Source organism: Salminus brasiliensis, chromosome 16 (genome assembly GCF_030463535.1).
Source record: "Salminus brasiliensis chromosome 16, fSalBra1.hap2, whole genome shotgun sequence".
In the NCBI taxonomy this organism is placed as follows: Eukaryota; Metazoa; Chordata; class Actinopteri; order Characiformes; family Bryconidae; genus Salminus; species Salminus brasiliensis.
In genome coordinates, this window is record NC_132893.1 from 30,241,188 (window position 1) to 30,267,649 (window position 26,462).

Here is a 26,462-nt window from a genome sequence, read left to right on the forward strand (position 1 = left end):
AGGAATATGAAGGTTTTTTAAGATGCTGCAGAGCCTGTTGAGATTTTAATGAGGCTTAAACAGGATGAGTAAAATAAGAGAAGAAGATGAAGATAAAGAATGTGGTTTTGATTTATTAGCAAAAAAAAAAAAACACATTCGAAATATTTAGAAATATTCGAAAGTTGGTCAATGCAAAGTATCAGGGTCAGGGTATGCAGGGTCAGCAGCCCGACTCATCCTTCAGAATCTCAGAACATGTCCCATGTTACAAAACAGGTCATTAGCAGCCAGAGGTGTGTAAATGTTTAATGCTTACTTTTATGTTTACTGTCTCATCTGTATGCACTTTGTAACAGTACATCAAGCCAAAATACGTCACCTCACTTAATAGATAAATAAACAAACACATGAATAAATGTGCAAATAAATAAATAAACAAATAAAAGTATTTACAAACAAACAAATAAACAAAAACATGTATAAACAAGTAAACAAAAACACACAAATACAAAAAATAAGCAAATAACTAGTCCAACAACTAAATGGCAAGGAAAATGACACAGAGCTGGTGTTTCTGATTGGTCCACAGCGATCAAACTGTCTACTGAAGGCCTGCAGTCATAAGGGCTGCTTCACACCTGCATAATCATTTTAACACAACTGATTTAAACCCATAAACAACTGCTGGCTTATTACCACTTGCTGAAGTGCACAATGACATAAAATATATATTTCCGTTGTCATAAAAGGCTCAGGTGTTATAATAGCAACTATCTAGTAACACTTACCATAAGCAAATACCGGGCAAACCCATAATAGCTATCGCCTAGCAACCACCAAGCAACATCAGAGCAACATAGTAACTCCCTAGCAAATGTATTCACAACCTTGTACCAACACTATAGCAACCACCTGGGATACCATAGTATCCATCTAGCAACATATTAACAACCACTTTGTAACACCTTGCATCACTTGAGACATCATAGTAATCATGTATTAGCAACTTAGCCATCACCATGGATACCTTAGCAACCACTTAGCAGCACTTACTACTTACTAATCACCTACAGTGCCTTTAGCAGCTGCTTGATAACACATTAATAATTATCAATGGGTCAGTGATATTTAGACAGCATTCATTAGTTTTTTATGTTAAAACAATAAAATAACTACAAACTTTCATTAAATATTCAAACAGTTATTACTTTAAAACACAAAATACTTAAATAAAATGCATGTTACATTAAATAAATGTAAAGTATTTCACAGTTTATTAAAAAACAAATTGTATAGTTAGTCTTTATTAACGTGTAAATTGTAAAAAAGTTTACAGTGGTCATGAAAGGTCTAGGTATTATGTAGCAGTGCCATTTAGTAAGACGTTGGCATCTTTGTATAGATACACCTTGGAAAAACATCTGATAGCATCTGAATTTGATTAATTTGCGTTTCTTATTGCTTCCATTAATGATCAGATAATGATTTTCTGTTGTTTTATTCCAAAATGGTCCAATAAAATCAGTAGTTCCAGGTTACCACAATAGTTTTACTACAGCAATGCAGATTTGCAGATTTACTCATTTAGCCCAATAGTTATCAATAGTGATTTGCTTATCTGAGAATCCCTGGATTAAACTACATTTACCGTTTCAGAAACGACCAGAAACGAGTTAAATCGTCAACAGGGCGAAAAACCAGGAGTTTTTCAGCTGAAGCTAATTAACAGTGCCCCTCTCCCCAGCTCCCCCTCATTAGCACAGCGCCCCCGAGCGCCGCACAGCGCCGCTGCAGCGGAACATGCGCTCTGCACAGCTGCGCTGACGTCACGGCGAACCTCCCGGCGCTGCGCGGCTCGTGCTTAAAGCGGAGCGGAGAGACCGGCGGGCAGCTGCACCGGCCTGCCTTCAGCTCCCCTGTAGCTTCATCTCGCTGCTGTTACCACGAGCCTGCAGCAGCCACGAGCTAACAAACAACACAAGCAAACAGACAACACACAACAGCCTGGAAAACACCTAAACAACAACAACAACAACAACAACAAAGTGAACAACACAGCTGCACACGTGCTAATGAAGCAACTTTGTTCCACAGTCTGGGAGGTGAACTTCATGGATCATTAATGGAGCTTGACTTTTTTGGGGGGCCAAGTCGGTGCACCCCGTGCACCCGCGATCTGCTTCTCTTCCTGCACCGGGACGACTAGCTAGCTTTATTCTCGTCTTGTCGGCATGAAAGTCAAAGAAGGGAGGACTGCAGAAGAAGATTGCACTGAACTCAAACCCATTGTCTGCATCCTCTACAGTCAATGGAGATGAAGACGGTAACTACTGCTTTCTTACACTCTCTCGTGCAGGAATGCAATGCATGGTGTGCAGCATTGCTCTTTATTGCTCGCCTAATCAACAATGCAACACTTGCATTTGCTAACCTGCATGACAAGATGACTTCGTCTAGGTTTCTAACGTTAGTCATCGTGCTAACGGTTTGTAGTGCATGTGCAAATGTGTTGTCTAAGATAGCTAGTGCATTTACTTAACATCAGCTCGTGCATGTTGCTTAATGGAAATGCACGAGCAAAAACCACAACAATGCAATGCACAACTTAGCCTACATGGCAAGGCACTCATATCCAGGTTAGTTAAGCTAGTTGGGCACCTCGAAGTGTCCCAGTTAGAAGTGACCCAGGTCTGCTATCTAGTACGTTGACGTACTTAGCTAGCACCTACTATCAGTGATAGGGCTTAATGGAGCAAGTGGTCGCTGCTCGCGCGACCAGAAGGCTGTTCCAGTGAAATTGGTCGCTTTTATTGATTTGTGGACGTTTTGGCTCGTTTTACGACAAAACATGAATATAACACACGATAAATATATTTCTGGTAAAGATTAAAAGCGTTTAAACCGCATTTTGTTGTAATTTGTTTACGTTTTTGTTCATTTCTGAGGTGAAGTCTGAGGTTCGCTAAGCTGGCGCTGTATGTCCAAATGTTTGTGGACACCGCTTCCATTGAACTCATTCATGTCCAGTCGTTGCAGATGAGAAGTGTTATCGCCAATAGAATAAGAGCAGGCTAGCTACTTTTTTTGGGGGACGGGTACAGGAGTTTGGAGGGGGTGAGGTGGGGTCCTGACCTCACCAGCGCTCACCAAGTTGGTCAGTCGCTGGATGCAATCAAATCCTCGCTAGTGCTGGGTCTCGGCCAGTGGAAAGCCTCCCCTGCGGAGAAGCAGGAGAGGCGGAGTTTAATAGACTGATAAACAGCTGATGAGCAGGTGTCCCAATACTTTTGTCCATGTAGTGTAGGGACGCAAAGCGCGCAGTAACGTTATGCCGGGGTTGGGAGTTTCTCCTGAGTTTTTGGGAGTATTTAAGGGGCCGGTGTAATGCACTTGGGCCGGTTGCCAGCTGTCTGGGTCAGACACGTTTCAGACACCCAGCCAGACTCAACTACTCAACTCTGCCGTCTGGGGTTGTGGTTCATTTCTTTCAGAGGCGGTGAAAGGGAGCTAGCTCTGCAGCCTTAACGTTCACGCAGGCTTCATGACTTTGACAGAGTAGCTTGGGTTAAGCTCAGACCTTCTTCTCTCCTGCTGGCTGGTTGGTTGGCTGGTTGGTTGGCTGGTTGGTTGGCTGGCTGGCTGGCTGGCTGGCATTTCGACCCATCATCATTGCTGCTCATCTGGTGAGTTACCAGCCCTTTTCGTGTGAGGTTAAGGTCTACTTTAGCTGATATTGCAGAAAATGCATCACATAGCTTGCTTTGCTTTCAAAGGACACACACACACACACACACATATACATATACACACACATATACACTTTGGCGATCAGAGGGTGAGTGTGGTTGGGTCTGCTTCGTGTACGAGGTCGACCAAATGCCGAAAGTTCCTCGCATACACTGGGGCGGGGTGGGATGGGTTGGTGTTTAGCCATGTGGTTTGAACTTGTCGTATCGCAGGTGTGGAGATGATCACCTGAAGCCACATCTGACATCCCACTCATCACATATGAGCTCACTGTTAGCTCCTGTGCGATCATGAAGCGGTGGAGTGGTATCACTCCAGTGGTCTTCACTCCAGGTGTTGCTGTTAGATGTGCTGGAGGCAACCCTGAAGTAGTCTACTTTGAAATGGTTGTGGGAGATCAAAGCTGGTGTGATTTTTCTCAATGGTGCAGGCTTCTTTTTCCCCATGTGCCAATATCTTCTGATCCGTTTCCAGGCCCCCAAATGGATAGTGCAAGACAGCCCCCCGGTATAGATCTGCTGCTTTGGAATTACTTGAAGTAATTTGCTCGTATGGATTCTTGCACCGCTCATGGCTGACACAAGTTCGGATGCAGATGCAAGTCAAGTCTGGAGGCGCAGACTTTCCGAAGACTTTTGAACCCTGGATGACTCACGGGCTTGAAAATCACCGATATCAAGGATGCTCTTCGTCATGGACGTGTTATGGTACAAGGCTGGATTGACTGAAGTGTTTTAATCCTCGTGTAGCTCCCCCACCCCCTCCCCCATCCCATGTCAGATCTTCTCTAAATTATGGAAATTTTGTGGAAGACGCTGACTTGGATATTGAGCCTGCTCTTGGCCGCTGCTGATCCTCAGAGCCTTTCGTACAGTTCTCAAGGTAAGGCTGCTTGGAAAAGCCACACTGTTCAGCTGGATGTGGGCTCATGCTTCAAATTTCATTACTTTCAGTAACAAATAATGTCTAATAATGAATAAATATCTAATGTTTGATGATTGAACAATAAGCTTTTAGCTTTCAGACGTATAGGCTTACGGAACGCTATCATCATACCAATCCATGAGATCTTATCGGCATAGAATTAAACAGATAAGCAGATATTTATGACCCTAGAACATCAGAGATCATCATAAAGGGAAAGCTCTGCTTGTTTATACATGTACAGTTGTTTACGTTTGTCCTCTCCCCTTTAAAATAACAGAGGAGTTCCTGTCCCACTTGGAGGACTACCAGCTCACGGTGCCCGTTCGGCTGAACGAGAAGGGCGAGTTCATGAGTTACACTGTGAAACAGCACCGGCCCGGCCGACGGAGACGAGGCCTGGACCACGCTGGACCGGAGCCCGCGGAAACCAGGCTCTTTTACCGCCTCTCAGCTTATGGCAAGCACTTTCACCTGAACCTGACGCTCAACCCCAACCTGGTTTCGAAACATTTCACTGTAGAGTACTGGGGCAAGGACGGGCAGGAGTGGCGGCACTCCACGGTGGATGATTGCCATTATGTTGGATACCTACTGGATCACTACAGCACTACAGGAGTGGCACTGAGTAACTGCAGAGGCTTGGTGAGTAGAGAAAACTGGCAATTCCTCGTGTTTTGGTTGCTTTTGGGTAGGTAAAAACATCACGTTTGGCAGCTAGGTTTAAGCTCTGATGCTTTGGATGTGCTTCACTAAGAAAAGAGACCCATTGAATAAGTGTTTTGTTTATTGGGCAAATTTCCAGTACCGTCTTGGAGTTGATCTTCATGAAGGACTTCATGTAGACAGTGGGAAACGATTGTTAAAGCAGTAGGAAACAGTAGGAATACTTAGACAATCAATAAGGAGTTTAAGGAAGGAAGTAGTGCTGGGCAAGAAGCTCTGGCTGTATGGAATATCCGCCATTTTTATGGCGTACATATAGTTGCTGTCCTGCAAAAAACTGCAGAATCTCTATTTTTGCTGCTTTTGGACTTTTCAACATAATGTGAATCTGGCAGCTGTTCTTCATTACGTTTTAAAACAATGGATTCTCAAAAGCTGCACAAATTACTATGATTTTAGGCCTTTTAAAATGTTTATTACGTAATTATTTTGTGTTCAAATTTCAAGCATCTTTATCTTCTATCACACTGATTTGCCCAGTAGTCTGACTCTACTCCAGTGCAGTCCAGGACATCCAGAACATCCAGGACCAAACCAGACCATCTGGATTAATGATAAAAATGCTTAAAAGTGCTTGAGAAAAATATGAAATGTTTAGAATAGTGAACAAAAGTGCTGGGCAGGATACTAATGAGATACTTAATGGTAGTAGAACAGAGAAAGGCCTAAACGCCTTTCGTTTGTGTTCCTCCCAGACATCTTATCTGAGCTCCAGCCAGTGTGCACACCACTGCTCCTGCTTTGTGTTAAAATGATTGGTGAGTGACAGCAAAATATTAGCTTAGCTGCATGTCTCCGCATCAGGCTTGGATCCGTTCTGCACCTGCAGGTCCATTCACAGCTGCCAGCTGATTTCTATCTCCCACTGTGTTTCATCAGGCGAAGGCTCCATCAGGAGATGGTCCCAGCCCCTATGGCACTGTTAGGGCAGTCTGTGCTTTTCAGGCTGTGAGGTTATTAAGGGCAGGGTATGCTCATGCATGAAATTAAAAAGGGTTTTGTGGGTGTGTCAGGAATTTCCTGATGAATAACAATAACCAGTAGTTTGCAAACACTTTTTTCAAATTCTAATTATTTTGATTGTAATTGATATAATGAAGATGAAGAACAGCGGAATGGACTTAAAATCTGAGAAATGACTTGATTAACTTAACAAAGTGTTAGTTTTGGGTTTGATGTGAAACGCTTATTAAGTTACAATACTGTGCAAAAGTTTTAGGCACCTGTGAGAAGTAAACTGAAAAATGTATGCAGTGGGCAAGTGGTTAACCCCTCAGTAAAACACTAATATTAGAATAAATACTAATAACATTCCTACAGAAAGTTGTTGTTTTCCATCACTCTCCAAAACTCTCTTCATGGAGTCTAGTATTATTTAGAGTTCTCCTCATATCAACACCTGGTTTGGTGGTAAATCAGGGCTTAACGATGGTAAATCAGGTGAGCTGCTGCTGCTGCTGATGATGATGATGGAATTGAACACATCCTCCACGCTGTGCTGGCTGGACTGGGGGGCGTCCAGGAGAAACCTGGAACCGAGCTCTGGTCTTTAAACTAGCTCACAAGATCTCACTACTTTCCTCAGAATGAGAAGCTCTTGCTCCTTTTTACTGGATTAATGTTTATCTGCATCTGTTCTGAAGTGATCTGGAGTTTTTGCAATCAAAAACACTCAAATTGCTGAGAGACATGGTTCAGGTGCCTTAAAACATCTGCTCATTACTGTAGATCATGAGAAGGAAGATTTTTTAAATGACTAATTTGATTAGTACTGGAAGTCTTTAGTGCTTCTACTTAAAATGTTCGTAGCAAATCTTACAATGACCCCGTTTACACCTGGTCCCTTCATGTGACTAGTATCTGGATTGTATCCTGATAAGATTTTAGCCACATGCGTTTACACTTGGAAGCCAAATACGTTTTCGGTTAGTCGGTGAAATCCGCTGTGTGGGATTGAATATGCAGATTGCGGGGAAATTATTACTGGTGTTTGGGTTGTACTGGGAGGGGCTTTGGTTGTGAAATGTGTCATGGAGAGAGGCGGCTGCATTTACACTGCTATAACGTGGCTCAAATTTGTCTCAGACCACCTCCTGAAGTGGGGGAGTGATGGGATTTCATTGTGGATTAAATGCGTTGTGGGTGTGTTTACACCTGCAGTTTTTATATGGTTTGGCCTAATCCAGAAATAATCCTGATACTCAAGATGCATGAGGTGACCAGGTGTAAACGGACTCAGTGACATTCTGCACCATCGTGTCCACCATCAAAAATAGGGCACCTAGTTATTGTACATAGTAATTGTCTGTAATGTCAATAGCAGACCCAGATACGGTTCTTACTAGATGCACAGGGCAATGGATTTGAGTAGTCTTTGACACCAGTGCCCCTCTGCATTACGATTTTCCTACACGCATGTCATCATGAGGCACAGTTTTCTGCCTCTCTAGGAGAGTGAGTGAGGGCGGAAAATTCCCAAAGGAGCTGCTCCTGCCCACTTACCTCTCTGACAGGGCGGACACGTGGGAGGACAGGACTCCATATTGGATTCCTCCCTGGTATCAGAGGCGCATTCTCATAAATCTGTGGGAATTTAGAGAGGCCGCACTGGCCTGGAGGGATTTCCTGCAGCCACTGTGTCTGCGCTCGTAGAGGAGCACTAAGGAAACCTGTAGTTTCAGGAGCGCTCTGTGATGGCACATACTGCACTATACTTCCACCTTCACTTTTCACTCAATGACAGTATTGACCTTGATTGATAATTTTGCAGTGGAGGGTGCAAATGATTTCTCTTGAGACCTGAAGAATATTGCTTTACTTGTTTAGCAATCAACAAATCTGAATTCTCAAACAGAGGGTGGCGCTATAGCCTGTATAGCCTCTTTTATTTTCGTTGTGACCATCTCTATTTAGCTTTACAGCTGCATTCATGTAATGTATAACAAAGGCTAACAAAGCACATAACAAGGTTAGCACGGTCTGACAGGCACAATGAACTCAAGGCTGTAAAGTGATGCTCCAAACCGTTAACCATTTACAACATGTTGCTAATGCATGCACGAGAGGTTTCAGGTTGTAGGTTGGAATGGACCAGTGACTGTAGAGAACATGGACAGCGCAATGTCTCTCAAAAGTGAGGCAACCAGTGTGTCAGTTTCAGTGACAAAACAGCCCATTTTCCATCTTGTTTTTCTCCTTTAAGCTGTCTATCCATATCCAAGGTCTACTTCTAATTCCACAGTTAATTCTCCCTGTGCTAATACAGAAAGCTTGTTTTTAAACCTTTAAGTAGACAGGGTTACACTTAGGAGTAAAGTGATTGACAGCCTTGGTTGGAAGAGAGCAACCCTTTTTGTTCATTACACTGAGTAGCTAAGTTGTAGTGGAACTTACATAAGTTACACTTACCGGACAAAATCCAGGGGAAAAATCTGCTTAATGGAGCTCAATGAAGGCGGTCTGAGACACGCTTGGTCTGGGAGAAGGGGACGGGTCTACCGAATGAGTATGCGAATCTGCCTCCGCTTCTGGTCTCTACTGCTCAGACTCTGGTTGCAAATTTGATAGCATGGTGGACAGTTTAGGCTTAATTTCTATAGAACGGAAGGGAACAGAACCACAGCGTCCATGTTATCCACAGTCACCAAGTGGCAGATTTTTCTCTGAGGATTATTTTCATCCCCCTGAATCTCCATCATTCAAAATACAGGCTGCTCCAGTTGCAGTAATGTTAAAGAAACATAGTAATATTATTGTTATTTTGCAGCCAAAAGCACTGGCTCAGCATACTTCATAAACTGATATTGCACAGGTCTTCTCTGTCTCAGTCATTTTATGGGAACCAAAAATGGAAAACAGTCCTTCAGTCCCCCGAATGCCTCAGCACTTTTCTTGCGGTGCATTGCACACCAGAAAACTTGCTGCGTTGAGGGCACTTTGTTTTGCATGTGCCCCAGTTTATTATTTCTTTGCAAAGAAGTTTAATTGGTTTCATTGTGGCTTTTACAGACTTGGGGAACGTGCCAGTGTTTTTTATAAACACATCTCTGGAGTACTTGTACAATTTATGTTGCGGTGAGGCTTTTCAAGGGCACAGGATTGTGTACTTTGGTTTGCGTCCCAGTAATTATGGTGTTGTTCTTTATGTAATTGGTGGTTTTAGTGTGATTTATCTTATTGATATGGATTGAGTGGTGTTTTTTTGCATTCGAGTGCAACGCAAAGAGAATTACATATGCCTCAACCTGAGTCAGAGGGTGTACGGTAGTTATCTGCTTGTACCATGTATTTAAACCACGTACAGTCTAGACCAGAGTCCTTCAACTCCAGACCTGGACAGTTGCAGTAATGCACAGTTTAGCGTTTTACCTGCTTCAACATACCAGATTTAGCTCATCAGTTAATTACCGAGTTGGTGTGCAATGTGAGGGGTAATACTAAGCCTTGCAATGCTCCAGGATTTGAGTTTGAATTCCTTGTCTAGACTTTGGTTAGTGATAATAGTAACATGTCATTAGAATGTGTTATCTTGTCAATCTTCAATCCTGAATGTCAGCAATGTCATTAAAACTAACTTCCCAAGTTTTCAAACAAATTAACCTTCAATATTCTTCTTTGTTTTTTCTGTGTCGTTTCTCCTCCAGCATGGCGTCATCTCCACTGAAGAAGAGCAGTATTTAATTGAGCCGTTAAAAGACATAACCTCCAGAAACTCCAGTGATTTCCGGCTCACAGGAGAGGGGCAGCCGCATGTTATTTATAAAAAGTCCTCCATCCCTTCGCCACAGCAGCACAGCGAGGAGTTCAGCTGTGGTGTCTCAGGTTGGTGAGCCTTCTCCATCTGGCTGCTGTGTGGCTGACGTAAAGGAACAGCTATAGATAGCAGCAGAGGAAGCGGTGGCGTGTGGCTCAGGTTGGACTGGATGTTGCCAGCAGAGCAACGCATGCACCTCCAGACCTGTCACAAGCAGGCAAGCAGGCGCTTAGCTCTGCTAAACCTGAACCCCTCTCACAGCTCTTTCTTTCTCCTCCTTCTTTCTCATTGTAGAGGGTCTACTCTGAGAGGTATTAATGACCAGTTGGATGTGATTCCCCCAAAAAATCCCTCACTCTTTTTGTGATCTACCCTTGTGTGAGAAGTCTTCCATCTCATAGAGGTTGAGGTATTTAGGCTACAGTGCTGTAGGTCACTGTGAAGGCTGTCATCATGAGGAAGCCAGCAAGCCCGAACAGGCATTATCTAATGGCTTTTCCTCCAGCATCTGGGTCATAAATGCTCATGCTGCAGCAGTGCAGAGGTTCAAAGGCCCTCAGTGTGTGCCAGCAGACATGAAAGCCAGTGTGATATCTATCTGACAAGCGCTATGTAAACTCAAAATTAATTCTATGGACCATTTTTACCATTTTAAGAGGCCTGTATGTAGGTCCACACTTCCTCACTGTCCTGACTACATAACGTACACATTAGTTTCATAGTAGCAAGTCATTTGTAGTAATAACCCCGTAGTAGCCCTGGTGTCAAGAGATTACTGTGCAGGTATCTTACAAATATGCAAGTAATTAAGTGTGCCATTTAAATACACTATATGGTCAAAAGTATTGGGACTCTCATTCATACATTTTGAAGAGCATTTTTGTGAACATTTGAATGCATTCAGCGACAAGAGTGATAGTGAGATCAGGATGTTGGATGATCACCACCCTACCTCATCCCCAACTCATCTCAGAAGTATTAGATGGAGCACCAATACCATCATTCCAGAGAACACAGCACCATGCCTATTTGCATTTGGTGGCAATAGGTTGATGTTTATCTGCTTCAGAGAGTCCTATTCTATTGGCAGCACTTCTCTACAGGGAATGACAAGCTAGGTGTGTGTGCACATTTGCACATCTGTATCAACAATGAGTACAACTTAAAGTAGCTGAAATCATTCATTAGATGGGGTATCCACAAACATTTGGACATATAGTGAATGCTTACTCCTGAATGTCTCAGTCAGAGCTGTATAGTTAATGTATAGACCTGCTTATATGATTTATTGGGTGGCTAAAACCATAACTAGATAATGATATTATGCATAATATTGTTTTATTTTTTTATTTACAGACCTCACATTAAGCCAGCCACCATTTACGCAAACCAGTCCTGTCCCATTGTCCTCGTCTCCTCTGCGAAATAATGGCAGCTCCAGCAATGCACACCGGCAGCGGCGCTCTGTCAGCTCTGAGCGTTTTGTAGAAACTCTGGTGGTGGCTGACAAAATGATGGTGGGCTACCACGGCCGAAAGGACATCGAGCACTACATCCTGTCTGTCATGAATATTGTAAGTTTGATCCTGCTTTTCTAATGCACGCATGATTTTTGGCATCATTACACCGCCACATAATCTGAAAGGGGTGACATGTTGACATCATTTGTCTGACTTTGTGTCTTTTCTTCTTTTCTGGAGGTCAGGTTGCCAAACTTTACCGTGATGCCAGTCTAGGAAACGTTGTGAACATTATTGTAACCAGACTGATTGTTCTAACAGAAGACCAGGTAAGTTTACAGTATTAACACTCTGGCTAAGCACCTATAACAACTTATTATAATGCAAATTCTTGTTGAAATGTCTGAACACTCATTGTTTCATGGTGTTAGCCTTAGAAATTATGTTTAGAAATGCAGTGCTGTTTGGAAGACTTTGGAAGCAGAATGTTGTCGACCTCTACTCTTTTAAAACTTACAGGACAGTAATAATACAGTGGCATGCAACTATTTGGGCACCCCTGTTCAAGTAGAACCGTGCAGCACCTCTCCAGAGTCTCCTAAATCTTCCTGAAGGTCTTTTGCTGTCATACAAGGATTTCAGGAACTGTCTTTCTAGCAATCCTCTGAGCAGTTCTCTTGGAATTTGCTTGGGTCTTCTCTCAACTTGACCTCCACAGTTCCTGTTAACTTTCGTAAATTCTTTAACACCTGAAAACACTGTGCTATCTTCCTATAGCCTTCTCCTGCTTTGTGGGCATCATTTATTGCATTATCAGAGCACTAGGCATCTGCTTAGATGAGCCCATAGCTGCTGATTGCTGAGACAAGGTTTGCAGAGTATTTACAAACCACTGAAATTTGCATAATCTGGTCTTTCCTGACAATGACTGTGAATAAGCCATATGCCTAACACTGACTTTTTTTTTTACGTGGTACCAAAAATTGTACATGGTGTGGGTACAAAACAAATTTTGAATAGCTTTTAGTCACTCAGCTATTTACAGTAGCAGACATTTTGATCAGGGGTGCCCAAACCTTTGCATACCACTGCAACTTTGCAAGGCATTTGTGTTTTTTTTTTGTTATCCCAGAAAGTCCATCCACATATTAGAATATTGTGTATCTGTCTTATTACCACTGTCACATGACTCATGTATATGATTTTGCAGCAGTAATAACACAGTAACGTCTGGCTTTTAACTGGTAATTACAAAGTCAACATGGTAATTTTCGGGGACCTTTAATTCTCTTTATAGTGCCCTATACGTTTGAGCATATTTTGCTCAATGATCCTGTCTGGGTCGGTTGTAGCATCATCAAAGCGGGCTGACCAGGGCCTATTTTAAGAAACACTGGGACATTTCTTACTGTCGACTACTGTGTTTTATACGATTGGTCTGGATGAGACAGACAGAAGCATCCTACCATATGGCCACTGCCACTAAAGATGAAAGCAGTTCAAACAGATAGGCCTAGACTTTGTTCCCCAGGGCAACTTTGTAAAGGATTTTTACATGTACATATGTGTGTGTGTATATATATATACATATACATATATGTGTGTGTGTATATGTATATGATGAGAGTACCGGCATGTCCGTCTAGTGTTCTTTCTTTCTGAGGGACCAAACACAGGGGAAATATCAGACTACCTCTAAGAGGATGTCACAGCAGCCAACCTCCTACATTATTATTCATATCATGTAAAATAACAACATTTTATCAGATTCTTTTTTGATCAGATGGGAAGAATATGGATATGCGTAACCTAGCTTTGCATATGTTTTAGGAATTATTTAAAATAATGTTGAACATACTGGTGTCTAACTAGGCAGGATAAATGAGCGTTCTGTGTTACAGCCCAACTTGGAGATTAACCACCATGCAGACAAGTCCCTGGATAGTTTCTGCAAGTGGCAGAAATCCCTCCTTTCTCATCAGGGAGATGGAAACAGTATCCCGGAAAATGGCATAGCTCACCACGACAATGCTGTTCTCATCACAAGGTGAGTAGACTCTGTACCAGACACCTTGAATCGTGCCAGGTCTGGTGGTGACAGAAAATCTCAATTTTGGATTGAGTAGAGTGGTATCTGATTGAGAATGATGGCTGCCAGGACTTGGCAGGCAACTGTAGAAATAGTTTTTTGAGCGATGCCATAGAGTAACCAATTTCGGTTCAATGAAGAACCATGTTTATAGTAGAGATTCGAGTGTGAGGAACCTTTAGCCCTTTCGCATGTACGGTACCACCTGTGACGTAACACTCAGCTCTAGTTCTACTGATTCATCAAATCTGTCCACTGATTAATCTTTCCACGACATACAGCGCATCCTGAAAATTGTGCCACCTCAAATTGTGCAGAGGAGATTTGGTTCCCCTTTAGGGTCTTGGTTCCTTCATCTTGATCTGAAGGAGGTTTTGAATTAAATGAAATTGAATACGAACCAGAACCAGAATTTGAACGTCTGCTACCACTTTTTGTCTAGACTAAGTCAATGCTGATGCATTGTGATTTTCCATGTAATCTCAGCTCCTCTTTAAGCCAAACTGGAGTGAGTTATTCCCCATGATTACTGAGAGTAGAAGCTGAGAGTAGAAGCTGAACAGGATGCTTCTTGGAAGCTAACAGTTCAGCTGTCCAGAATGATACATTGTGTCTTCCACTGAACACTCGAGCAATCATTTAACATTGTCATTACTTCATCAAGCTGATAATATCAGATAATTACACTGCATGCACAGTTGACCTGCATGAGGTTAGTCACTTATCCAATAGTATCTGACCACCAGACAGGTGCCTATAGGCCTTAAAAGTGCTGAGGATGCGTAAATGATCGGCTTCAGGCGTACCAGTCATTCTGCAATTTATGGGTGGTAACCATGTTGTTGCAAAACACTGTCATCACCTGGAATTGCCTTTATCCTTGCTGTTAGCTGTTTTGGCCGCAGAACCCTAGCAACTGAAACATAAACCTGGAGCTTGGTTCATTTATAGATTGTCATTTTTTTGACTGACACCACGTAAAACGCCTTTACTGACTTCTGCAGACTTTTTCCCCCTAGGTTTACTTTTCTTCTTGAACCTGGAACCTAGGTGTGTTTTTGGCTTGGGTTGAATTCTTCAGATTTCACAGTGAACACAGACTAATATTACACATAAATATATTTCTCTTGGTTTGCCAATAACCCAACCCACTCTTTTGTATGCTTCCCGTATCACTTGTAATGCATCCAACATTGGGAAGGTGAGGACTGACACATGCCTACAGTCCAGTGATAATTGAGACTCGCCTCCTTATGGTCGTTTCTGTTCATGATCCCACAACTTCTTCTAGATAGGTAGTTTTGGCTTTTTTGAGTTCCTCAAAACAATCAGAAAGTTTAAACACCTCTGCAGCCTAAGAATAAGAGACATACTCCATGTCTGAAGCCAGACTACTGAAGATTTACTTCAAAACAGATACACATTTGCCAAAATTAGCTACGTTGTAAACAACTGGCTGTTGTGTTTCTAATTTCTGGCAGAGTGGTTTCTATGCTGGCAGACAAATACTAGTTCTTCTTTGCTGAAGGATTAGTGAGGGCTGAGTCTTGGGCTTTAATGCTCACCATTTCAATAAAGAGAATTCACAGCATAAAGGTGAATAGACTAGAATATAGAAAATATTGCAGATATGGTCTCCTGTCTTATTCATCGCTTTGTAAAATTTCTGAAGTACTGTTCTCCAGCTTCCAGTTCTGGAGTGCTGTGGATACTCAACACACACTTTTTTTCTGTTATCGACTTTTACAGCCCCACAGACATGTATTCTTTGGATTAGCAGCTATTGCAGTGGATGAAATATGTTCCGCTTGCTTGAGGCTGCACTCAAACAAACGAGCTAAGGTTCACGTAAGATAGTGGACAAGCTTAGGCCAAGAATAATCTCATGAATTAGAGGAAGGTTCAGTCTGGAGATGCTATATGTGTTTTTTTTTGTTCAGTGCTGACGCAGGGCCCAGGAAGCACTGATTAACCATCGTGTCTGGTAAGACCATTGTGAAATCCTTCAGGAGGAAGATACCTCCGCCGCATCTGTGATTTCTAACAAATGCTTGTTTTAGCAACACTTAGCTTAGAGACGTTTATATGGGGCTATTTCTTTTATAAGCAATGAAACTTTGTAAGAAGGCTGGTTCAGTTCAGAAAGGTCTTTCGTGTCAAGACAGCTTTGTTGAGTGAACGCTCTGGCATGCCGTAGATTGTCTCTTGTGAGTAGACCATAACTAATCGTAATTATTTGTACATGTCTATGTGTTGAAAAGCATTTATACATGGATTCCTCAAACACATTAAGGTGATAGGCCTAATTATAGTAGTATTTTGACCCAGTCTTTGGCTTAAAGCCCACTGGCAAACAATTGGGAAAGAAAGGGAGCTGCAGTAGACTCCTTGAGATCCACCAGCAAGTGTGTGTTGGGTTCTTTTTGTTTCTAAACACCTGAACTGTGAGTCCTCATGATCTGGGTTAGGAACCTCTGGCATTTTGAATTTTCTGGGAATCTGGGTCTTGATGTTTTTCACTTTTTGGACATCTGGCAGTTGTTCTTTACATTGTGACAAATTATATGATGAATGGACCAATAGAAATGAATCAAAATAAAATATTTTTTCATTGGCTTTTATTGAAAGTTAAGAAGGCTTTTGACAGGCCCTTCTCTTGTAAAGTTGCCATTTTGGGGATAGAAAAAGTTCTCCAAAAAGGTTCTACAAAAGGTTGTTTGGGTGATAATAAAGAAGAACTGCTGTTAGTTCCTTAATGAAGCATTTTTCTAAAGAAGCTGTGAGTGTGAATAAAACTTTATTGTACTGTTCTTCACACATACATCTACACTCACTGTCCATTCTATCAGCTCCACTTCCCATATAGGAGTTCTGAAATTCCAGACTGTAGTCCATCTGTTTCTCTGCACACTCTGTTAGCCTCATTTCACCCTGTTCTTCAATGGTCAGGACCCCACAGGACCTAGTCCACCACCAACAAGAATAGTCCACCAGCCAGAAATATCCAGCCAACAGCGTCCTGTGGGCAGCGTCCTGTGACCACAGATGAAAAACTAGAGGATGACCAACACAAACTGTGCAGCAACAAATCAGAGCTTCTGTCTCTGACTTTATGGAACTAAGAAGATGGACCAACTAGGTAGGAGTGTCTAATAGAGTGCACAGTGAGTGGACAGACACAGTGTTTAAACACTCCAGCAGCACTGCTGTGTCTGATCCACTTGTAATGCAATGCAATAGGTTGTATGAGGCAGGGTGTTCTGTCACAACATCCTGAAACAGAGTCTTGGTCTGACCCCTCTGGTCATGTCTGGTCAATTTAGTATGGCTGTAGAATGGCAGGAGGGATGCAGTGCCTTTGTTTGGAACGTGAACCACAGCGAGAGCAGAGGGGAAATTAAAGGAACTGAATAAAAATAAATAGATGTCCAAATGAGGCAGACTTCTCTATAGTCGTCCCTGAGACTGTACCTCAGGCTTTTGGATGCCTTCCATGAGGAGGAGAGAGAGGGATAGATAGAGAGAGAGACTGAGAGAGAAAGCCTGAAATTCAATTTCCACTGTCCTTGGTTTTCTAATACATTAAAAGCCCTGATATGATTGGATCGCACATTGCCATTAAAAATAAATGTGTGTGTTTTTAAGGCAGAGTCCTTGTCTTTCATTTCTTAGTGTGTCTGTGCCTGCTGTTTCTTTTTTATCGGATTATCAGTACAGTATATACATTATTTAGACAGCTTGGCAGGAAGCTAGACCACATATGCGAGGTTTGAGGATTAGGCTTTGCATTCTTGGCTATGTTGTGTCTGGTTTAGGCAAAAGCACAGGCCAATCATTTCATGCATATCTCTACTAGTAGTTACATTGTTTTGACAGTCTCACTAAATGTACTACAAGTGCCTGGTCTAAGATCCTGTGTTGATTTAGTCACTCAATTTTGTTAATTTGCACCATCGATCATAAAACTATAACCTCCTGTATTGCCTTCTCAGAGAAGACAGTGATTCTTGGTTGTATTATAGTGTGATTTTACAGGTTCAGCTACTTTTGTTCCACAGCTTCCCTATGTTAAACACTGTGCTTGGATTCGGATCCTCAGATTATCTGTGATACAGCCAGGGACACTGCAGATGAGATGTCCCTCTGATTGAATATGTCCATAACACCTACAGCGTGCTCCTGACTCCTCGTTATGAAACACAGAGCACAGAGAGTCTTGGATTCTTTAATCCGTTCCAGATCAGTCCCTGTGTCTTTACTCCGCATCGCAGACAATGTCAAACAAAGCCTGGCTGTGTGCCTTTGGCTGGTCTCAGCAACTGCAACAGGCCGAGGCGCTTCTTAGGAGGTGTTAAATGCCCCGTTTGGGGAATGAAAAAATATTTGGCATACTTTTGTACGGCCCTGCCGCCTGCCAAACCGATGACAGGTCCAGTTGAAAAAAGCTGACTGGTTTGTATAACAAAATAAAAAGTGGCCCCAAGCATGAGGTCCAAAGAGCCAGTAAGATATAGTGGATGCTGACAAATGCTGATGAAATCAGTGGAATAATGTTTGAATGCCTTGCCTAGGTTTTGTGTGCTATCCATCAACTGGACGATAAGGATTTGATAAGGTTATTGCTACTATACAGTTTGCTGCTTATGGGGAAACATGTTTTTTCATATTTCAGTTCATATTTTGAATGTAAAAGCTGCTTATCTGGGCAGTAGGCTCTGGCTGTATAACAGTGATGCAGTATCCGCAGTATTTAGAAATGTTGACGGTATTTCAGTTATGACATGTCAAATTTTTGTCCTGCGTCTGTCTAGTGCATGGCCAAAGCTCGTTCCCCCACGTGCGTTAAAGAGAGGGGTGCTGTGGGTGCTCACTGATTGGTGATTGGTCACGCTCTGAAAGCAACATGAGGCGATGATATGAGGCTTTATTCTCTAAACGCGTGTGATTTGAGCCTCAGTTAGCTGGAACATGGCCTGTGCTGTGGTCTTTAGCTAGCTAGCTCACTTATTTCAAACACAGCAGAGTCTCTTTTCAGCTTTCTGTCACTCCCAACACCAGTTGCTCAACTTTGCTTTCTAAACACTTGTGTCGGTAGCTCAGCAGTTAGTCAGCAGCAGCTGCACTGGGCTGTCTGGTACTCAGTGGAGCTGTATCCGAGCTAGTTAAGCAAAGGCTGGCTTGTTTTAAATTGGTAATATAATGGTTCATAATGGTATGAAAAAGTGGATACCACCCAACCCTACTGTGCAGTAGGTGTTTATTTCCTCAGTAAAACACTAGTATTACAATGAATACATGGGAGAAAACATCCTCATAGGAGTATTAGTATTATTTAAAAAGTCTTGTTCCTTTTTTTTTACTGTATTCATGTTTACCTGCATCTGTTCTAATGAGGTCTGGAGTTTCTACTGTAAGAACCCTATTAAAATAGGTACTTAAATGCACTTAGATTTCTGTTAAAATAGTCTAAATGTAACAGATCAGATTTGCTCCCTTATGAGGAAAATAAAAGGAAGTTGAATGTGATGTAATCTTAATAAAGATGGCTTGTCTGAGAGACGTTTGTCTTCTCTACAGGTACGACATCTGCACCTACAAAAACAAGCCCTGCGGTACACTTGGTAAGTCTCTTAAACCTTTTCTGACTCTGACCAGTTCATTGTTACGTGCTGTATTGATCCAGATATTGCTGAGTGAAATTCCAAATGCAGTATTGCCTATTGGTGTATGAAAGAGCTGTGCTTTTGCACACTGTACAAATGAAACACTCTTGTAAAGTGATTAGGAAAGGGCTTGCAGAGTCTCTTCTGTGTAGCAGCTCGCTGGCTTGGCCAAGTTTTGGCCCAAACATGGCACTCAGCCTGCCTCTTTCTACACACACTTCTGTCTCCTGTTTCGCCTCAAAATATTCCCCCTTCTGTCTGCTTCGAGCCGGAGGTGTTTACCCCTCCCATGGGTTTGCAGAAAGACAAGGAGGGGAGCGAAAAAAAGAGGGAAGGAGAGCTAGAAAGTAAAAGAGAAAGCAAGAGAAACAGAATGAATAAGGGAGGAAGTCGGAGCGAGGTAGAAGGAAAGAGAGGGGAAGAGAGGGTGAGCAATCTGCAGGTTTTTTTTTTTTTTTTACGTAAATGAACCGCAGGGGAGTGTCAGATCCCCATCTTATCTCTTCTAGGCCCCTCCAGGCACAACAGTATATCTTGGGAGTAATGTGGTGACTGCAGGGCGCTTTGACAGATTGACCGCATTCGTCACATTCCCCCAGTGCCTTTAATTGCCCTGGCATCTGCTTGGCTTCCTCACTGCACCCTCCCTCTCCCACAGCCCTTCCCCTTTCTCCTCATGCACCTCCTGCCCCCCTCTCTACCACACCACCCGCAGGGACTGGAGGGATCAGCGTCCCAGGTCAGCCTGTTGGCCTCTGGGGGTCACTGGGTAATGGCAGAGGGGAGATAATACCTCTACAACACTCCACTTAGAAGAAAATAGCCCCACCAACAATTCAGTTACATTCAATATACACCTAAAATATGTCCAAATGTTGTGGAAGCACTGACACAGATGTGCAAATGCACACACACACAGCTTGTCTAGTCCTTGTAGAGAAGTATTGCCAATAGAATAGGACTCTCTGGAGCAAAAAACCTGAACCTATTGGCACCATGCTGCCTAATGTCAGGTGTGGGCTAGAGGGGTATAAAGCCCCCAGCATTGAGCTGTGCAGCAGTGGAACTGTGTCTTCTGGAATGATGGGTGTTGTTCCATCCAATACTTTTAAGATGAGTTGGGGAGTTGGGATAATGAGTTGGGGGGGATACAATCAGATCCTCACAGCAATGTTCCAAATTCTTGTAGAAAGCCTTCTTTCTTGGACAGCAGAGACAGTTGCTCCAACAAAAGCAGGATCAACAATTTTTTAATACCCTAGATTTTGGAGGAAAAAACAAACGATCAGGTGTCCCAATACTTTTGTCAATATAGAGTGTGTACATGCATAGTGTATTTCAAATTTCCACTGGCATAAACACAGGTTAATATTCCTCAAATGAAAAAAACTCCCAACACTGAGGAACCAAGACTGACAAGACCTTAATTACTAGTGAACTAGTGACTGGTGTCAAAACTCAAACGGAAAGTCTTCCTTACAGCATGAGGAGCTGGGACCTTTTGTGCTAGCTACCTGTTGTGTTAAAAAGCAGTGTCAGATGCAACACCAACAGCGCTTTCAGGTCAACCAGAAAGCCTCCCAAGTTTCTTTCACTACTCAACATCTCCAATTTCCCCTCATGCCTCGAGCTAGGGTCTCAGTACCATTTGATTTGTGAGCCTGCCATTGTCTGGCTCAATCTAAGAAGAGGATAAAGAGGCCAGAAGTTGGAGTCATGGGTGATGAATGAACACACCCCTCTCCGTTCCGTACTCTCATGCCCAGTATCTCTCATGGCCTTTTCAGCACTGAGCTGGTCACTCTTTGACCTTTTCAGGTCGTGGTGTTGAGCTGGCGATGCTAAATTAAAAGGACTCACATACACAGGATAAAATAGGGGGGTTGGGGGGCCTTTAGTTTGCAAAATAAACAAGCAAGCACATATTTGATCTAGGTTCCAGCCGCCAAGCCCGCTTTGTGCAGGGCCCTAGCTTAAGAACTTGCTTTTCCTTCCAACCCCCCCCAGACACACACACCTGTAGATGTAATCTGGAAAGCAATGCTGTCCACTCTAAAGGAGCTGAGGGGAGGAGAGACAGAAACACCTGGATTTTGAAAAAGCTCCCCCTTCACTGCTGCTGAGCTGAACTAATCACAGCCCTATCTCTCTTACCCAGTCTTACACAGACACACACTCTCTCTCTCTCTCTCTGTCACACATCCCCCACTCACTGTCGCTCTCTCTTCAGTCATGTACTTAAACACTTTCTCTCTTTCTCTGTCATACTTACACTATATGGACAAAAGTATTGGGACATCTGCTCATTCATTGTTTCTTCCAAAACCAAGGCTATTAAAAAAGAATTTATCCTGCTATCTCTACTGCCTAGAGAAGAAGACTTTTTTACTCAATTTTACTACTAGGACTACTACTACCAGGACTAGGACTACTAGACTAGGAGAAGCATTGCTGTAAGGATTTGATTGCATTCAGTGACAAGAGCCTTAGTGAGGTCAGGATGTTGGATGATCACCACCCCACCTCATCCCCAACTCACCCAACCCATTCCAAAAGTATTGGAATAATCAACCATCCATCATTCCAGAGAACACAGTTCTTTCACCGCTCTACAGCTAAATGCTGGGGGCTTTATAGCCCCCTAGCCCACACCTGTCATTAGGCATTAGCCAATAGGTTAATGTTGTCTGCTCCAGAGAATCCTAATTTTTTGGCAACACTGTGTCTGTGAATTTGCCCCTCTTTGTCAGCAATGGGTGCAAAGTAAAGTAGATGAATGCATTCATTAGAAGGGGTGTCCACAAACATTTGGACATGAAGTGTGTTTTCCTTATTTTCTCATTCTTCTTGTCCCACTCTCCCATTGTGGGCTCAGTAAAGTGTGGCATGCCAGTGTAGCGTATTACAAGCAGAGAACAAAAGCAGTAGAGAGATTTATTGTTGTCTTAATTCCTCCCAGATTAAAAACAGTTTATTTATAGCAAAGAATACGAAGAAAAGTAAAGTTTCAGCAAAGCAAGGCCTTTCAGCACATTAGTTCATGAGTAATCCTCGCAGACGAGCGCACTGTCAGCTGTAGATTTTCACTTGCTCATTACTTCTCTTCTCCTGGACTCCTCACATAAATGATTCCCATAAAATCCATTTGCAAAAAACAACGTTAAGTTAAAACGGTTTGCGTCTGTCTCTTGGCAGTTTTGCAATGGTGAAAACATCTATATATTTGGGGGGCAAAAGGGGGAATGTTTTCTTAAATTTCCAACTCTGGCTTGCATTGCTAGGTGGTCCCTTGTTACCAGAAGTAGAATGTATAAATCTAACCCCTTGTCTAGACATTTTCCAGCTCCGACTTCAGTTAGAGAGAAAAAAAAAGAAAAGCAAAGTGAACGTCTAGTCGACAATGCTGATCTCCCTCTGGTGGCTCCAGAAATGGGGTTCTGAGTAAAAACGTTTGCCAGCTCTTCCCTCCACACTGACTAGGTCAATGTGAAAAATCTTACTTTTATGATTCTGGAGTTCTACACCTTGACCTGACCCCACACGTGTTTGTCTGTGTGCGTGTGTGTGTGCGTCTGTGTGTGTGTGGCCAGGCCTGGCGTCTGTAGCTGGAATGTGTGAACCAGAAAGGAGCTGCAGCATTAACGAAGACATAGGACTGGGCTCTGCTTTCACCATCGCACATGAGATCGGACACAAGTGAGTGACCTCTGCGATCCCTTCAGCCACAGACGTCCACGACCAGAGTGCAGAGTTTACTACTGCTGGTTTAGTTTTTTGACATTAGGCCTGGGCAATATGACCCACAATGTGTATTACAGTATTTTTTAAAGAATTTTCATGGTATATCAGCATATTTTTATTTATTCATATAATTAGGTATATTTAGATATTTTAGGGAGGTTTATAGCTTATTCTGTTTTCAAGAGTACATAGACTATAAAACAACCATATAACTTCAACCTGGATGTAAAGATTGCTTTGAGTTCTATAGGGATTGCTTGGTCCAAAATAAATATATATATAAAGGAATCAGTTTACATTAAATAATTGCAATTAGAAATCAGAATCCCAGTATATGACATTTTGAAAATTGACTCCTTCTTAAAGTCTGTCTTCAGGGGTTAACAGTGGCTTACACATATTTAACAACAAGTTTAATTCTACAATATTTATATTGTGCAAAACAAATAAATGAACTAAACAACACTCAGGTAAACTTGTAATGACTACAGTCTCTTTAAAACGCATCTTTAGAAAGTTTATGAAGAGTTTATGAGAGATAGAGAGGGACATGTCAGCAGAGAGTGCTAGAGTTGTTAGATAAATCCCTGTTAGTGTACTATGTGGTTGTGGCTGAAGTGTCTCACAGACTCTGCTGGCTGACGATGTCTCCCAAAGTACATATAGAACTTCTAACGTGAAAACTACCCGGGGAAACACGGGTGTGTGTGTGCTAGTCCACTGTAGCTAGCAACACAGTGCTAAGCATTTGAGCTGTTTTGAAGCATTTAAATTACACAGCTCTAAATTTCATTCTGCGCTTTTTGTTGCATAGCGGTATTACAGTATGTAAGAAATGTAGACCATAGGACAAATTGAATGAACCGTCATACCGCCCAACAGTATGCAACATACAGTTTTGTCATAAATTATATAACATTGTCTATTTGACTGTTATGTAGCTATGCAGTCTGCACGAGCCTTACTGGTTTAAGCTTACGATGCTTATTAGCTTCTTCACAGTTTGAGATGTCGTCACCAAAACTTGGTGTTTGGAAAACTCAACACTTGACCCCACAAATAAGCCACATTCTTAGCATTTTACTTTGAAACACAGCGCTCTATGTCACTCTGTGATCAACAACAGCGTATAAATTCTAGTCTCCCTCACTGTATTTGACATTCTGTATTACACTTTTTAATATAGGCCCTCCTGCTGAGCATTGTAAATAGGACTCAGCAGTCTTAGGATTCTTTACAGTCATTTGTCTTCGTGGTGAATGTTGTTTTTAATGATTTGGTCAAGGTTGTATTAGAGCCCCTGGGGCTCACAAACTCCTCATTAGTCTACTCAGGCTGCTTTCACCACTCGTGGGGTCTTTTTTTAATATGTTTCATGGTGGTCACTAAACTCTCTAAATTGTGCCTTCCCTTGAGAGCTAACTGATGCTAAAGATATAGTAATTTGCTGCCGAGGGACTAGGCCAAGCTCAGTTAGCCCGAGCGCACATTTCGCTGTATGCAAATGTCGTTCTGCAAAAACGTGCCCCCTTCATTGGTCCCCTGCTGAATGCTTGGAAAAATAACAGTGATCTATCGGTCTATGTAGGGGCTCGGCAGAGTTCACAGAGATGGCAATTTCCTCTATTATGTTTCGTGTCTGCTTCTGTTGTGGGGGCAGTTGTAAAAATACTCCCAGCTTTTTCAAGGAAAAAAAAAACACAGTACCAAGGCTTCTCCTGTGCTGATTTAAATCCAGAGTAGAGTAAAATGTCATAAACGTGAGCCTTAGAAAAACACAGAGGAATTGTGTGATGTGGTCGGGTTTGCTATATGCATTAGACCTGATTTGTGCTTTTGGACAGATCCTGGTAAAAAATAGGGGTGGGGGGGGAGAAAAAGTAAAACGCTCCTGGTGTAAGTTGATCTTATTTTTTTATACAATATCCAGACAGATATGTAAAAGGAAGAAAGAAAGCATCGCTAAAATGATGTATTTGCGGCGTTGCCGACTTGGAATGCTGCTGAATGCTTCAGCAGCCTTTACTACAGCTGAGCGTTGAGCAGGTAGAGGGGGTTTGTGCAGCAGGCCCCAGCAGGCCGGGCTACAGCCATTACGGTGCTGGTCACCTTTCCCCTCTCGTCTGTGGCTCCCGGATTGAGCCTTGTTCAAACATGTAATTATTGATTGACAGGCAGGCATCAGGGTAGTGATTAGGACTTTCTCGTTCCTTCAGAGCTCCAGACAGCTCCTGGCCTTTGACCCCGCTGGCCTATGCATACAGCTGTTTCACAGTCAGAAAAAGCCCTTTCTTTACAACTTAGCCAAGGGAGACGTCGTCTGTTGCCACTGAAACATTTCACGGCCGTCCAGAGCTGCCCAAGCTTGTTGTCACTTTAAGGTTGAAGGGGGAGGGGAGATTTGATTGGTGTGAGTGGGCCCGGCTTATGACCTCGCCCCCTTGTGCGTTTCCCTGTCTCACAGCTTCGGAATGAATCACGACGGAATTGGGAACGCCTGCGGGACCAAAGGCCATGAAACGGCCAAACTGATGGCGGCGCACATTACGGCCAATACCAACCCCTTCTCCTGGTCCACCTGCAGCAAAGACTACATCACCAGCTTCCTGGAGTAAGTTCAACAACCTCCTCCCTCGTTCTCATTATCTGCAGGGAACTTGTAAACTGTGAGGTGTTAGCAGGACACACCGAGAGCAGGGGGCAATCACTGGTACGCACTGCCTGCTAAAAGTTTGGGGACATGTAGTTTTTCAGTGTTTTTAACACAGACATACACTATGTGTCCAAATGTTTGTGGACACCTCTCCCATTGAACTCACTCTAAGTAACTACTTTAAGTAACACCCATGGCTGACACAGATGTGCAAAAGCAGACACATATCTTGTCTAGTCCCTGTAGAGAAGTATTTCCAATAAAATAGAAAACATGAACCTATTGACATCATGCCTAATGCCAGATGTGTGCTAAAGGGGTATAAAGCCCCCAGCATTGAGCTGTGGAGCAGTGGAACTGTATTCTCTAGAATGATGGTTGGTGCTCCATCCAATACATTTGGGGATGAGTTGAGGAGTTGAGGATGTGCTGGGGTGGTGATCATCCAACATCCCAACCCATCTTGTTGCTGAATGCAATCAAATCGCCTCAGCAAGGCTCCAAAATGTATTAGAAAGCCTTCCCTGGACAGCGGAGACATTTACTCCTACAGAGTTAGGATAAGCTATTTGTATAGCTTTTTTGAGCAGGTGTCCCAATATTTTGTTCATATAGTGTATTAAAAAATTGCCAAACTGAAGTAACAGATGTTAAATGCACTGTTTTAAGTAAAATGCTAAAAGCCTTCTATTTTATACATTTACTGTTATCACTCTTCAGAATT

At 42.6% G+C, this 26,462-nt stretch overlaps 1 protein-coding gene across 1 annotated transcript in view; it reads left to right on the forward strand.

Annotated features, from left to right (window-relative positions):
* The first annotated feature begins 1,879 nt into the window (after window positions 1-1,879).
* Window positions 1,880-26,462, forward strand: part of adamts6 (ADAM metallopeptidase with thrombospondin type 1 motif, 6) — a 72,517-nt gene continuing 47,934 nt past the window's right edge. The window contains exons 1-10 of the mRNA XM_072658828.1: window positions 1,880-2,305; window positions 4,204-4,611; window positions 4,934-5,298; window positions 10,023-10,200; window positions 11,489-11,706; window positions 11,838-11,921; window positions 13,494-13,639; window positions 19,259-19,302; window positions 22,935-23,040; window positions 25,550-25,696. Coding sequence (XP_072514929.1) covers window positions 4,524-4,611; window positions 4,934-5,298; window positions 10,023-10,200; window positions 11,489-11,706; window positions 11,838-11,921; window positions 13,494-13,639; window positions 19,259-19,302; window positions 22,935-23,040; window positions 25,550-25,696 — 1,376 coding nt within the window. The 5' untranslated portion in view covers window positions 1,880-2,305; window positions 4,204-4,523. The remainder of the gene's footprint in view (window positions 2,306-4,203; window positions 4,612-4,933; window positions 5,299-10,022; window positions 10,201-11,488; window positions 11,707-11,837; window positions 11,922-13,493; window positions 13,640-19,258; window positions 19,303-22,934; window positions 23,041-25,549; window positions 25,697-26,462) is intronic.